Source organism: Rhinolophus ferrumequinum, chromosome 17 (assembly GCF_004115265.2).
Source record: "Rhinolophus ferrumequinum isolate MPI-CBG mRhiFer1 chromosome 17, mRhiFer1_v1.p, whole genome shotgun sequence".
NCBI classification, from domain to species: domain Eukaryota; kingdom Metazoa; phylum Chordata; class Mammalia; order Chiroptera; family Rhinolophidae; genus Rhinolophus; species Rhinolophus ferrumequinum.
This window is the reverse complement of record NC_046300.1, coordinates 8,068,168-8,083,459: the sequence shown is the minus strand read 5'-3', so window position 1 is coordinate 8,083,459 and position 15,292 is coordinate 8,068,168. Positions and strand designations below refer to the sequence as shown.

General features: G+C 36.7%; 1 protein-coding gene across 2 annotated transcripts in view; it reads right to left on the bottom strand.

Moving 5' to 3' along the window:
• SMARCC1 (SWI/SNF related, matrix associated, actin dependent regulator of chromatin subfamily c member 1) overlaps positions 1 to 15,292 on the bottom strand; it is a 144,759-nt gene that overhangs the window by 104,750 nt on the left and 24,717 nt on the right. For both annotated transcript variants that reach the window (XM_033131869.1, XM_033131870.1), the window contains exons 4-7: positions 13,173 to 13,254; positions 11,988 to 12,080; positions 8,647 to 8,716; positions 2,474 to 2,543 (exon numbers count right to left, since the gene is read on the bottom strand). In XM_033131869.1, the coding sequence (XP_032987760.1) occupies positions 2,474 to 2,543; positions 8,647 to 8,716; positions 11,988 to 12,080; positions 13,173 to 13,254 (315 nt within the window). The remainder of the gene's footprint in view (positions 1 to 2,473; positions 2,544 to 8,646; positions 8,717 to 11,987; positions 12,081 to 13,172; positions 13,255 to 15,292) is intronic.

Genomic DNA, 15,292 nt, shown 5'->3' with positions numbered 1-15,292 from the left:
GTTCATTTTTCATATAGCAACCAAAGTGATCCTTCTGAAAACGAAGTCAGTCCACATCACTCCACTGCTCACAACCTTACAATGACTCGCACCCAACTCAGGGTGAAAGTCAAAATCCTTACCGCGGCTTGCCAAGGCCTGGTGATTCGGTCCTATGAGCGCCGCTCTGACCCCGTCTCCTACTTCCCTCCCCTCACTCATAATATATTCAAGCCACATGGGCTTTAGTGGCGAACTTTACACCTGCCAGGCAGTGGCCAGTTCATGCCCTTTACATATACGTTCCTCACTTCCTAGATATCCATACAGCTCACTCCCTCATATCTTCACATCTCTTAGCTCAAAGGTTATCTTGTTGGTGAGGTCCAACTCACTGATATAAATAAATCATTCCCCCTACGCCTCCACGATTCTGGAATGAGCATAAAATTTAAACTTTGTCAGTGCTACTATACTGGCCAACAGTGATATCTAAATGAAATACAAGTATGGTAACAAGCATTGGCTTCCTGTAGCCACAACTCAGAAATCAGTTCAAAACCATTTGGAATAAGCACAGCTCTACCTATCTATCAGTAACATCCAGTAAGTTTTCTAGGAACACTTAAACATGAGCTGGAGGAAGAAAGTTCCTTTGCCAATTAACTACGCCAGCTAAAGATTACAATGGGAAGAAAAAACTGGTAACACTGTTCTTTAAAAATCTTGAGCAGAAAACGTTCTACAGGTGTAAGTGATGGCACAAACTATAGTTAATAAAGAAAATGAACTAACAAGACACCCTTGAAAAGACAGGACCTGAGCTAGCCACATTGTATTTGACACGTGAAGAAAAGGCTAGCAAACAGGCTACTACGTCTTATAATGTGTTGTTACAAAATTTATCTCAACTCTTTACTTACATAGCTTATCATCATAAGTTTGAGTTTCCATCTAAGAGTTTCAAAGGGCAAACTAAATTCCTTTACTAGTTCCCATAATATTGAAAGGTTTGTTTTAATAGTGCCAAGGACTACACGAAGCCTCAAGATTAGAAATGTTTCATAGAAAGCATTTCTATGTTTAAATGTTATTCTATGTTATTCTATGTTTAAATGTTATTCTAAAAAAATTCTTAGTTCATTTAAAGCAGTCAATTATGGTTCAAAAGAGGTTGATTAGCAAGCTGACTTGATTTGGTTCTAATTAACTCAAACTGTATAAAGACTGTGCATATACTCTTAAGAGTTTGAACATATCTAAAGACATATCTCCTTCTTTAAAAAATATATTTACACATAAAATAGTTACTCAAATAGATTAACTTAAAAACCGCACACACCAGACATTCTATGTCTCAAGATGAACACACACTGATGCAATAGTCTTGTTCCTTCCATAAACTGAAATAAATTCTGATTATAGATCCAATGACCAATTTAAACGAAATACAGAAAACAGAGAAACATGTTCATATACCAGTGATGCCATAAAAAAATTCACACTGTAGTAAACTGCAAGACAACCTGGTTTCTTAAATAATACACTGGGGTAGGTGTGGGAGGACAGAGAGAGAACCTATAAATTGAAAAATACCTCAGAAATGTATCAACTAGTCACAAGATGTGGTTGAATTCTAACAAATAAGAATTAATCAAATATATCACTTATACGACAATACTGACTAGATATTTGATATTAAGGAATTTTGTTAATTTTTTCCCTTAGTTTTTAGAAATACATATTAAAATATTTATTATTGGCATATTGAAATGATACATTTGGGATTTACTTCCAGCAATATGGGAAGGCTAGAAGTGGACATAGGTACAGGTCAAAGAACACTGGTCTGACATGAAAAACCCACAATGGAGAAAATTGCTACCTGACAGGGCAATAGTGAAATGAACGCCCAAACAGCTCTCCTGTGGGTATGGAAGCGTATCCTTATTCCTAAGGTGCCCCAAGTGGGCAAAATATTAAATGAGGACCACCACTTTCATTAACCTCTTCTTTATAATATTCTTGACTCATACTTAGATACTGAAATATAGCATGAGCCATGATATATAAAAATAGCACTACCACTAGGGAATAAATTTCTGCCAAGAAGAAAAACATTTTTAAACCTAAAATGTTGTTTTTAATAGTATGGCATGAGTACCTTCTGAAAAAACAAATAAAACTACCCAGTCATAAAATACCAGGGAGAAAAACTCATTTCTTGAAGGAAACGAATCTAAATTAGAAGCCTAATCCCATACTGAAGCACTGTTTTGGCAAATTCAGCAAACATATCAGTTTATTAAGAAAAATAAAGCCATGTGACTTCATGAATACCTGAAGAAAACAATCACTAAAAGACTCAGAAGAGTGAGATCGATGACTAAAATTAATAACAAAGTTGTCACCATTCATAAAGTGACAGTATACATAACTCTGGCTTGCATTGACAAAGACCTTTATGCCAGATCTCAGGACCTCTCAACATTACCTGTCTGGGTAAAACCCCCAATGCACTAACACTTGCTTGTCTTTTCTCATCACAGGTCTCAACCATTCTTCTGAAAGGGAAAAAGAAAAAACTTTAGTCAAGCTGACAAAATAAATGAATAAACTATCATTTAGACTTAATGTTTGGTGTGCTAAGTTTTTGGTTTGCTAAGAAGTCCTCTCCAAAAACGTTTTCTCAAAATTGAATGTTATCTACCACACTTTAAGGGGAAGTTTTTCAGCCGTGTCTTCAGATTTACTAGGTCTAGGCCTATTATCCCTACCTCCTGACCAAACGAGCTGTCCAGTGCAGTACAACCCGCCCCTCCCACTCCCCTGCCTACAGGTCGCCCCAAATCACAGTCACTCTATTCTTTACTGCCACATTTCTGTTGTAGAACCTCTCCGCCCTTTTCTGTGAGGCTTTGCAATCACTACACATATTTCAAGGTTGTAAGTCATGCTTCAACTCCCTGAAAGTTTTACCAAATACTCTTCTTCCTCTTGATCCACTTTTTCTGTATCCTGTAGTGCTTTATAGTGCTACATCACAGCTTTTAGCAGTAATACGATTTCTGGTATTCTTTAACGGCCTCCTGTTAATTGAGCCCTCCCAACAAGACTGTAAGCAGTATGAACACATTAGGTATTTTTATTTCAAGTTTCCTTAACAAAGATAGGTGCAAATTTATATAATCATATTATTCTTACTGACTTTTCATCATAGTTGAATTATATTTACATTTTAGCACTTGTTATATTTCTTTGGTAGTTTAAATTTAGCTTAGAAAACTTGTTTCTAGGTACTAAAAGGGAGCTAATGAAACTCCTTGAAACCCAAGAAACAGCAAAACAGAAAAACTAAGTGAAATCAAGCTAAGTAAAATTGGCTTTGCACTGCCCGTTTCAACATGAAATAGCCCCTTCACTGACTGAAGCCATGAGGTCCACATGCCTATGCTTTGTTAAGCATCCACGTGCTCACCTTACTCTCTTGAAAAAAAGTGAAAAGGAAGAAATCAGGCCCTATTCCTTGGCATGATGTCCCAAAATGTCCAAGGAAAAGGTGAAGAGGAGGCCAGTGGGCCTTTCAGAACCCACTCTGGATATAAGATATACTGACTCTCTAACTACTAAAGGCTATCTTTAGGGTATGGAATCCACCTTCAAAGGTTGTGCAGCTTTAGGAGGTAAAGAACAGAGGATATTCATCCTTTCCACAGCTGACTTTGAAAGAGACTGTGGCACTGATTGTCCTTGAAATTTTTCATAGCAGAAACAGCTAATGGTTAGGGATGTGAATTCATACTCTTCCCAGAGACGATCATAAGCTACATAGAACCAATAAAAACCCCACAATTTTATGAGTAAAAATTAGCTCAAAATCAAAATATGGAAGTAACTCTTACAACTCAACAATAGAACGGCAAATAATCCATCTGAAAAACAGAAAAAGGATCTGTACAGATATTTCTCCAGAAAAGATATACAAAGATATACAAAGATATACAAATATCCAAAAAGCACATGACAAGACACTTGGAATCGTTAACCATAAGGATATACTGTCTGACACCCACGGGGATGGTTCACATAAAAAAACAGCAGATAAAGTGCAAATAAGGATGTAGAGAAATTGGTATCTTCATACAAAGCCAATGGGTTTATAAAAAAGTACAGCCACTTTGGGAAACAGGGTGGCAGTACCTCAAAATATTTAACACAGAGTTGCCAATATAACTCAGCAATCCACTGTTTAGATAAAAATACAAGAGAATTGAAAGCATGTCCAACAAATGATCATAACAGCATTATTTATAAATGAATGTCCATCAACTTTCAAACGGCTAAACAAAAGGTAGTACATATATCCAGATAATGGAATGCTATTTGGCAATAAAAGGGAATAATGCACAGGAAGTGATGTCAGCAAGAGAGAACAGAAAGGCCCACACCCTGGCAAGCTCAAAGTCAAGATCAGCTGCACCGAGACAGTAAGAAAAGCTTTTTTTTATCAACCACAATAGCACTTCTCCCAAGCCGGCGGAGCTCAGTGAGATCAGCTCACAGCTTCCTCTTTGGGCTGAAAAGAGGAAAAGTGCATCCAATGTTTCGACTTTTCAGGGGGCTGCCAAGGGACTGGTCTGGCTCACCTGACTCGAAGCACTGATGGAACTGGCATGTTTTGGATGCGTGGTAGCCATGGAGAACAAGAGCTCAGCAGCTTCTGTAGCACCAGCAAACCAGCAGTGCTACAGACAGAGGCTGGCTCAGCCTAGTGCAATCGGGATAAAGCACCCAGATCCCAACTTCTCCCTTGGTAGGGAAAAAGAATGGAACATGTATCCAACGTTCCGGCTTCTTGGGGGGGGGGGGGCAGCCCAAGGGATGGTTTATGTCTCTACTGACTCAGAGTGCTGATGGGGAACCAACATACGTTGGAAGTCTGGATACTGCAGAGATCGAAAGAGCACAGTGGCTTGCTGCAGCCACAGAGAACTTGTAGTAGAGCAGACACACTAGAGAAAGCAACAGATTATAAGCTGTTGAAAGAAAAACCAGCAAACCTCTCTGACTGGGAAATTGCACACACCAGTCCAGAGAAGATGCATGCCCAGAAAACATTTGAGGGATGCCCAGAATCTCAAGCTGAACTGACTAGTGAGTCTTCCCTTGTACAAAGCCAGAACGTAAAGAATGCTCCGAGAGGTGGCTAGTTTTGCAAATGCACAAAACAGCAGAAAATAACAAGACACAAAAAGAGAAAGGGAAAATGGCCCAAAGAAATGAAATGAATCTCAAAACCAATCCTAAAAAAACAATGAATTGCCCGACAAATTCAAAATAATCATTTTAAAGAGGTTCAATGCACAAGAGAACAGTTAAACAAACAAAAGAAATGATGCATGAACGAGAACATCAACACAGAGATAGAAACTATAAAAAACAACCAGAGTAGCTGAAAAATATAATAACTGAATTGAAAAATTCAATAGAGAGGTTCAATATTAGACTTAAACAATCAGGAGAATCAACAAACTCAAAAACTAGTAATTTGAAATTATCAAGTCAGATGAACAAAAAGAAAAAAGAATGATGAACAGATAAGAAAGCCTAAGGGACTTTAGATGAATGAATAAGATTTGTTTTGAATAAGACTTAGTATCTTTTCCTCTTCTAATTAATACCTCGATTTTTTTCATTTTCTTCATTTATTTTCATCTCTGAGGAAGTACATATTCTTTCTGATAAAACAAGTAAATCAACCGGTTCTTAAACCAATTTTTCCATCCTTTCCAGGTCTCAACCGTATTATGTGCTTCAATTTACATCTGCTCTGCCCAGAAATGCATTATAAAGCCATGACGGAAAAGACAAAACCCAGGCCACCTGCTGGGGGGAGCCCTCCATTTTCTTTCCCCTGCCATACTTTCTGGGAAAATGGTGCTCTTCCACCAACTCCCCAACTTCCTCTCACTTGCAAGTTACTGAAATTTCATTCTCAAAGGTTATCAATTATTTCCTAACTGACAAATCCAAATGCCCTGTCTCAGGCCTTACTTTGTAGAACAATTCCACTGCCCACCTCCTCCGTTTTGAAATGCTTTCATTTCCTTACTTTCCCGGACTTTTAAGATATGGACCATCCTGGTTTGTCCATTGACTAATCTCCTTTGCTCTCCAGATGTATGGATTTATCCCATCCAATGGGTTGTAAGTGTTCTCTCACTCAGCAATTTAATCCAGAGCTTCCAATGGGTCTTGCTTTCTGACCAGTCTACTTATAGCATATATCCCAGAAATCAGCTCCCAGGCAAATTCTCCTAATACAGCCTCAGCTGGACATTTCTCTTCACCAAAATGATCAATACTGTCTACCTCTTCCTTCATCCACCAAATAAAAACAAAGCTCTTAAAACCAGAACACGTATCTTCTCACTTACCTACCCTTATCTCCCACTATCCTGAGACATTAAGCCCAACCTTGCCATTTGTTTTTTCTGAAACGTCACAATTTATTACCTCTATGCTTTTCCATATTTTGTATCCCCTTTTAGCATGCCATACTTAAAATTCTAAGCATCATTAAATATCACGTTTTACTTTAAATTTTGGAACTAATCCTCACGAAAGATACATTGCATTTTTAAGGGTTTTACAACTTGGTTTTTAATGTGCTGTGGCGGTTTTAACACCTGTACACTTGCATGAAACAAGTACAGGTAAGGAGCCCAGCTCAAGGCTTCGCTCAGAGCCAACATTTACTTGACAGTCATTTATTCTAAGGACAATCACACAGTATGTAGGATCATGTTTTATATTAAAAAGATAACCTAAAATATAGTAAAAATTAAATTTAAATGATATTTCCTAACAATTAACTACCGATAGCAATACAAGTATCAGTATGTAGTAAACGAAATTGTATTAAACGAAGGAAAAAACTCACATAAAGAATTAATTACTAAGTAGCTGAGATATAAAAATTGCAGTTCAAATCTGTAAAAAGCAGGGTCCCCCCCCCCGCAAAAGTTCACAACAGGAACATTTATGCCAGCTTTATTAGAGAAATCTTTATTAGTTAGCCAGGAACAGAATCAGTATTCTAACATACACAGCTATCCACCACCACCATCTAGTGGAAACTAGTTGCAACTACCCAACAGGATAAAATCAAAAACCAACACACTAAACACAAAAGGCAGGGTGAGGTTTTTTATTTTTTAAAAGCGTAATAATCATAGCGCTAAAATTGTGACTGTTACAAATAAAATCAAACTTTCAGCTATCAAAACTAATGATGGAAAGACTTAAATGTAACAGCTAAAACAATAAAACTTTTAGAAGAAAAAATAGGTGTATAAAACTTCATGACTTATATTTGATAACAAACTCGCAAGCAAGCAATCAATCAAACCAACCTAATCATCTATAATTGTTTTTAGTAGCTGTAGAATTTGTAGTAATGCCCCCTTCCATTCTTGACATTATGTGTTCTTTCTTTTTTCTCTCCTATTTGCAGCAAAATTTTAATAGGCTTATATTAGTCTTTTCTAAGAACTGTTTCTGACACAGCTGAGCACTTTGATACTGTATATTTTGTACATTAATTTTTGCCCTATTATTTATTTCCTTCTTTAATTTTAATTTGACGTTATTTTTCTAATTTCTTGAGAAAGATGTGTGGACCACTGATTTTTCAGTCTTTCTTCTTTCCTAATAATACACATTTAGATACAAATTTCCCTCTGGATAAAGTGTCAGCTGCATCCTACAAAATTTAAGGTTCTTATACTTTATTATTCATTGCATAATTAGTAAGACTCAAAGATTTTCCATTTCCATTGCAATTTATTTTTTGATCCATGGATTATTTGGCAATATATGTCTTAATTTTCAAACATATGGGAACTGTCTGGTAATCTTCCGGTTACTGACCTGTAGCATAACACACTGGTCAGGAAAAAAAACTCAGCATGGGGTAATTAGCAGCTCAAATCTGATATAATTTGGCTTCTTACACAGATGTCTTACAAGGATATGTTGTGCTTACCAGAATACTTGATCCCTACAGGAGATTTATTTCTTAATCTAAATTAATTAATTTGGTTAATTAATAATTCACCTTTTGTTTCCCAACTTTCCAACTTTTGAAAGAATGCTTAGGACAAATCAGTTTCCATAGGTGTCTAAGGAACTACGGCTACTGACAAAGTCAACTCTCAGGATAGCAGTGTTGACGATCAGAATCTGAACCACTGTAAATTCACCAAACTAACATTATTTTGGAGGGGCCTACTTTTGACAGCCTGTAAGCCATATTCCCCAGACATGTGCTCTCCTGCAATGTCTCTTAATTTTCAGAACACAAGAGACATAGCAAACCTTAAAAAGTTAATACATAAGGCATGTCTAGACTTAACACCCAGATAGTAATTACCAACTAAGAAATAAAAGTCTAATGATTAAAAAGTTGGACATCACAGAATTAATTTGCTTAGCCCCACTCAGCAAAAAAAGGAAAAAGTATAAACTTAAACAATCTGTGGATTTTATTTAATACTTGATAGTCTCTTTCTAAAAATGCTGGTTATATCGTTTAAACCTCTGCTGATATAACTTAAAATCTAGTGAAATGTGAGTTTATCAGTTCACAACCAAAAGCTAACTTACCATCCTCTTGTGAGGAAGGATATGGATAAATGTGGTGGGAAGCTTTTGACTTCTCATCAGTAAATGTACCCTGAAAAGCAAATGAACAAATAACATAAAAATAAAGCACATGGCCAACAAACTATGAGATGCCAGAAGCAACATGCCTAAGAATTATAACGGTATTATTTTACTTGCTATGTTTTAAATGTATAATTTTAAGACTACAATTTTCTTATTATTTTTAGTCAAGGAAAAGGATAGTGATTAACAAGAACAAAAATAAATTATCTATAGACACGGTTTATACTGTTGTATAGAAAAAAAATACAAGTACCTCTTAGCTAATTCTCTATGTGTCTCTCAGGTAACCTTATCAGTAATATGAGTACCTCTAACTAATTTCAAAGGTTACTCCAAAGTCATCATAACTTATCGTTATTATTAGAAGTGAATCAATGCAGGTTTATGGCCATGAGCGATATGTTACCTAGGAAGATACACACACACACACACACACACGATGGACATTGACTGGACTCTAGCATGTAGGAGGTGTGATGATCAAGTACGGTGAATGTTTCAATGTAAAAAGTTTATTACAGCAAAAGACACATTGCCATTAATCCCCCTCAAAATACTCCCCCTTGCTTAGAACACACTTATCCCACGGTTCTTTGTCACTTTCTGAAGCAGCTCTGGAAATCCTTTTTCATGAGTATCTTTAGTTGTGCTGTCGTGGTTGTCTCAATGTCCTAAACTGATTCAAAATGTTTATCTTTCATGGTTATTTTGACTTTGGGGAAGGAGCCAGAAGTTGCACAGTGCCAGATCCGGTGAGTAAGATGGATGAGGACACACCATAATGTTTTTATTTGACAGAAACGGCTATACCAGAAGCGATGTGTGACACAGAGCCTTCCGTTGTGATCACAAAATACAGTGAATGCTGCTGCTGAGTGACATCCAACAGAAAGGCAGGGATCTTCAATACAGGAAGTGGCGCATCAAACCTTGGTACCACTGTGTGAGAAATTGTTCGGTGGAGTCAGTGGGGTGTGAGCTACAGTTGAGAGAAGGTGTGCTTTAAAGTGTGCCGTAAATCACCCTCCATCATGACATGCTCTGTGTCACACATCACTTCTGGTACAGCAATTTCTGTCAAATAAAAACATTACGGTGTATCCTCGTCCACCTTATTCACTGGACCTGGCACTGTGCAACGTCTGGCTCTTCCCCAAAGTCAAAATGATTCAGGACATCGAGGCAGCCATGAAAGCGCAACTAAAGGCACTCACGAAAGAGGACTTCCAGAACTGCTTCAGAAAGTGGCAAGAACAATGGGATAAGTGTGTTCAAAGTGAGGGGGAGTATTTGAGGGGAATTAATGGCAGTGTGTCTTTTACTGTAATAATTTTTTTTTAATTTAAACATTTGCTGTATTGTTTGATCACAACTCGTATATATGCTACTATTAATTCAACATTAAAAAAGTGGATGATATACATGCTGACGTCAAGTTTTAGTGAGGCCACAGGTAGAATATTACATACATGACTTGGATGACATTTAGACACAAAAATGCTCATTCTAGAGACCCTAAAAATGATGAGAAGTCTTAAAATCAAGTGTACATAGCACCTAAACAAAATTAACAGAAAACGATAATAATGGTATTTTAAACGGAAGGAAAATTGTAAAATTGAGGGCGATTTAAAGGGGAATGAGCTACCAAACAAGGCAAGGAGTTCTCCACCATTAGAAGTGTCTGAGTACACTTCTCAACAGCCACATAAGCTGAAAGGGGTGTCAACATCTCACGAGTGGGAGGCGACAGCAGAGCAGAGTATTTAGCACTCTGGCCTCTTGCAGTCCATTAGACAGGCCTGGGTTTGACTACAATGTCTCCTGTGAAATAGAGTGGTAACAATATCTGTTTCATAAGGATTTTATTAGACCTAATAGATGCAATGAACTAATAAGAATAGTGACAGATACACTGTAAGTGCTCATTCAATGGACTAATTGATACATTTTAAATGCTTGAGCAAAGGTCTGATCATGAGTATTCAATAATGGTACGATTATTAGCTCTGGAGGTCATCCCTAGAAAACAATTGCTAAGTCAGATTTCTTAAGAACTATGACAACTAAATGTTCAGTAAAACTGTAGGAAAATATATAAACTTTTCCCAGGATGGTTTCATAGCAATAAGAGTAGGAAATTTCAGCTTGGAAAGCAATAACCAGGAGGTTAATTTGTTCCATTTCTGCCCTCTGTCATTCCACATGTAATTAAGCTACACTTGACAGCCATTCCAATAAACAGAGTCCAAAAGAGAAAAGAAGGTTAAGCAATTTGTTCAAAGTCATAATACTAATGAAAGAACTGGACTTCAGATTGCCTGATTTGAAAACACAATTGTATTACCTTTCTCTTTGGCGGGATGTTTTTAATATATATTTTTAAAAGCTGTACTAAATCTCTAATTGTAACCAGTATTAGAAGCCTTGGCTTTAGGAACTTGGAAAATATTTAACTAAATGCTAAAACATAATTCAACTGGCAATCTCTCTTGCAGCAGAAAAAACATATTTAATGAGGCTTCTCAATTAAACCTAAGGATTGGTAAAATTTTGTCCTCAAATGAAGTTGTTTCAGAAAATTATCTTCTACATAGGTCTCCTCAGCTAGTTTATCACAACAAGGGCTGGCTTATATTACAGTTTAGCCACATGTAGTCACAAACCTACAGGCAGAGAATACCTCAAGTCTTGGCCTAAAAAGAAGTTACATGAAGGAAGTGAAGAAGTTAAAAGTTAGCCCTGGTACATGTGAACCAAGATTAAGTAAGCTTATAGGGAAAATAATTTCCCAGTCATTTTTTAAAAGCCACGAATATAAATAAAATACACATAACGAAGGGGGGCGCCAGGTTTACTTGAAGTCGTATTTGATCTTCTCCTACCCACAACTGTCACCAACCCTGACTTTGATCGCAGTGCTGCGGCATACGTTGGTCTCGTTCATTCTGCATAAGCACCTTTCATGGTAAGACTATGAAGACTCCTCACCGGTGACTTTATTAAATGCTACTCTAGGACACACACATGTATCACATCATCACGTTATACACCTTAAATCTACACAATGTTGTCTGTCAATTATATTTCAGTAATACCAGGGAAATGCTATTCTGGGCTAAGAATTGAAGGTGAGTGGAGAGAAAACATTTGGTACTGTAAGAACCCAGAGAGAAAACTTTCATTTCACGCAGATACAAACAGAAATTAAATACTATGGTTGCGACTTGTAATACGTTTATTACTACACAATGTTTTGAAGTGATCGTGTCTATTACCTGATGTCGCTTGATGATATCTTTCAATTTGTTGGCCAACTTCAGATCAATGTCTGGAATGAGGTAGATGTTGGGTCTGGTCAGGCAATTGCTCTGAGAAATAAAGAACAGATTTTGAAATTCTTTTGGTTTTGAAATAATGTCGTATTATTTATGTATCACCCTAATAGCAAAAGGTGTCACTCAAAGCCATACTGCTTAAAATGGGAAGATGTACTTTAGCATAGAATGTCTTATTTCAATATAAAACCTAGGTGTTCAACAGAGTACTTAACAACATCCCATGTCCCTTCTCTGTAGCTAGGTACTCCCTGACAAAAACTGCTGAGGATCATGACCTAAAGAAATCCAACATCTTTTTCACTAAGGTACCATAATGACATATTGATCCTCCTGGCCAATTTTACTGAACTTACCTATCAGTCTAAGTCTAATGTGGTGTTTTCACCTACACCTGTTGTGGCAGGGGGGTATGTGCTCATTTTGGTTTATCATGTAAGTTACTTAAAATATAAAGACTGTGAAATATAGCTCCTTTTTCCCATTACTAATATTACACATGGCAGTGATTAAAACACGGATATTAACTCCCCAAACCATCACCAAAAATCAACCAACAAACAAAAAACATTCAGCTATTTCTCTAGCTAACAGTCCATGAGACAAGTTTTAGGCAATAGTGAATAACACCTAGCTAAAATTTTGCCAGCTGCCTCTTCCCAGGAAGTTAAGTCAATGATCACTATAAATTACCAATCAATAAAAATACTAGGAAAGAAAAGAATAAAATTAAGTATTGTCTCCTCCAAGTTAAAATCTAGTTGGGGAAATAAGATCTATATTTATGGTACAACCATGAAACAAATTCAAAGAAACGGACTGTATAAACAAGTGACTAGTAAAATAAGAGTACTTATATAAAATATGAAAGAAATTCAAATAATGGATTAGGTGAAATTAATAAAGAAAAATATCATAGATTATTTCACCAGAAGTTTAAGATCAACATTCTATAAATAAGTTTTAGTCATACTTTATAGCCCTAATCCTCCCCAAAACCCGTAATAATTTCAGAAAATTTTTATTCCTTTGATTTTTTTGGTCAATCTAATGAAGTTAATCTTAGAACTAAAAGTATATGCAAGGAAAAAATTTAACTTTCTGTAATTTAGCTTTCTGAGTTACCTGCACCAGTGTTTTTTCTATGTTCATAAACATCTCAACATTACGATCCATTCGGGAAGGATTCTGTAGATCAAACCTCCGCCTAAAAGAAGAAAATCATTAATTTGTCTCCCCCAACTTAAACAAAACTGAAAACTTGGTTTTAGCATCCAATGCAAATAAGTTGGAAAGATTTGGAAATTAAAATAGCACTCCACAAAATGTATGAGGGGTATGTTCTCAGTAGTATAAAGCAGCAGTGTCAATACCTAAAAGATTAAATGTTATGACATTAAGATCTGCTCCAGTCAAAATGAAGTACGTGTTCCATGAAGTACCCCATTTTCCTTACATCTTAGATACTTTACATCATATAGAAAAGTAGTCCACAGATCCAAAGAAAGTAAACTACTACACCCATTCTTCAAATATAAGTAAAGTCTATCTACTTTATATACTTAAAAGTCATTTGTTCAAATTTAACAGTGTCTGTGTTCTTTTTGAGATTACTATTATCCTAAATTTGGTAAAATTAATCATTTCACTTTTATTTGAAATCTTTCCCCGATGTCTCTTTATGTCAGTACCTAAGCATAACATTCTGGTGTTGTTTTCACCAATTCCCGGCCATTTTCATGTGGTTAAATCTTTACAAATTTAAACACTCTCTCCATATTTTTAAACTAACACTTAACTTCGCTTTTGCTCCATTTTTAATTCCTGGGAGAGGAGTATAGCTTAGTGATTGGGCTGTGAAGTCAAACTGCACTGGGTTTGAATCCTGGCCCCATTTTTATTTATGTAATCTTGAGTGATTTAGTAATCCAAGGATCAATTTCGTCATGAGTTCAACGGCCCAATATGAGTTTTTGTGAAGATTAAATAAGATACATACACTAAGACCTTAGTATAGTATTTATGCTGCTAGTAATTGATAAATGAATGTTAATCGTGGTTATAATTTTTTTTTAATTGGGGAATACTGGGGAACAGCGGGGAACAGTGTGTTTTTCCAGGACCCATCAGCTCCAAGTCAAGTCACTGTTTTCAACCTCGTTGTGGACAGCACAGCTCACTGGCCCACGTAGGAATTGAACGGGTGACGTCGGTGTTATGAGCACTGCGCTCTAACCAACTGAGCCAACCGGCCTCCCATATAATAATTTTTTTATTTTTGCTTTTTCCCCCCTTCTTATTCTTAAAGTCCCTTTAACATTTCTTGTAATACTGATTTGGTGGCAATGAACACCTTTAGATTTTTCTTGTCTGGGAAGCTCTTTATCTGTCCTTTGATTCTAAATGATAGTTTTGCTAGGGAAAGTAATCTTGGATGTAGGTCCTTGCATTTCATCACTTTCAATATTTCCTGCCAATCCCTTCTGGCCTGCAAAGTTTCTGTTGAGAAATCAGATGACAGTCTTACCGAAGCTCCCTTGTAAGTAGCTGTCTGCCTTTCTCTTGCTGCTTTTAGGATTGTTTCTTTGTCTTTGACCTCTGGCATTTTAATTATGATGTGTCTTGGTGTGGGCCTGTTTGCGACCCTCTGTGCTTCCTGGGCTTGTATAACTATTTCCTTCACCAGGTTAGGGAAATTTTCAGTCATTATTTCTTCAAATGGGTTCTCAATCACTTGCTCTCTTTTTTCTCCTTCTGGTACAACTATGAGGCAAATGTTGATACGCTTGATGTTATCCCTCCCAGAGGTCCTTCAAACTACCCCCTTTTATTCTTTTTTCTTTTTGCTGTTCTGATTGGGTGTTTTCTGCTGTCTTCCAAATTGCTGATTCGATCGATCCTCTGTTTCCTCTACTCTGCTATTGATTCCTTCTAGAGTATTCTTCATTTCTGACTGATTCCTTTTTAAGGTTTCTATGTCCTTTTTCCATGCTTACTATCTCTTTGTTGAAGTTCTCACTAAGTTCCTTGAGCATCCTCATAACCAGTATTTTGAACTCTGCATCTGGTAGGTTGCTTGCCTCCATTTCATTTAGTTCCTTTTCTGGGGTTTTCTGTTCTTTCATTTGGAACATGTTTCTTTGTTTCCTCATTTTGGATGCCTCTCTTTGTTTCTATACATTAGGTAGATCTGCTATGTCTCCCAGTCTTGGCCAGATGGCCTTACGTAGTACCGTGTTTCCTTG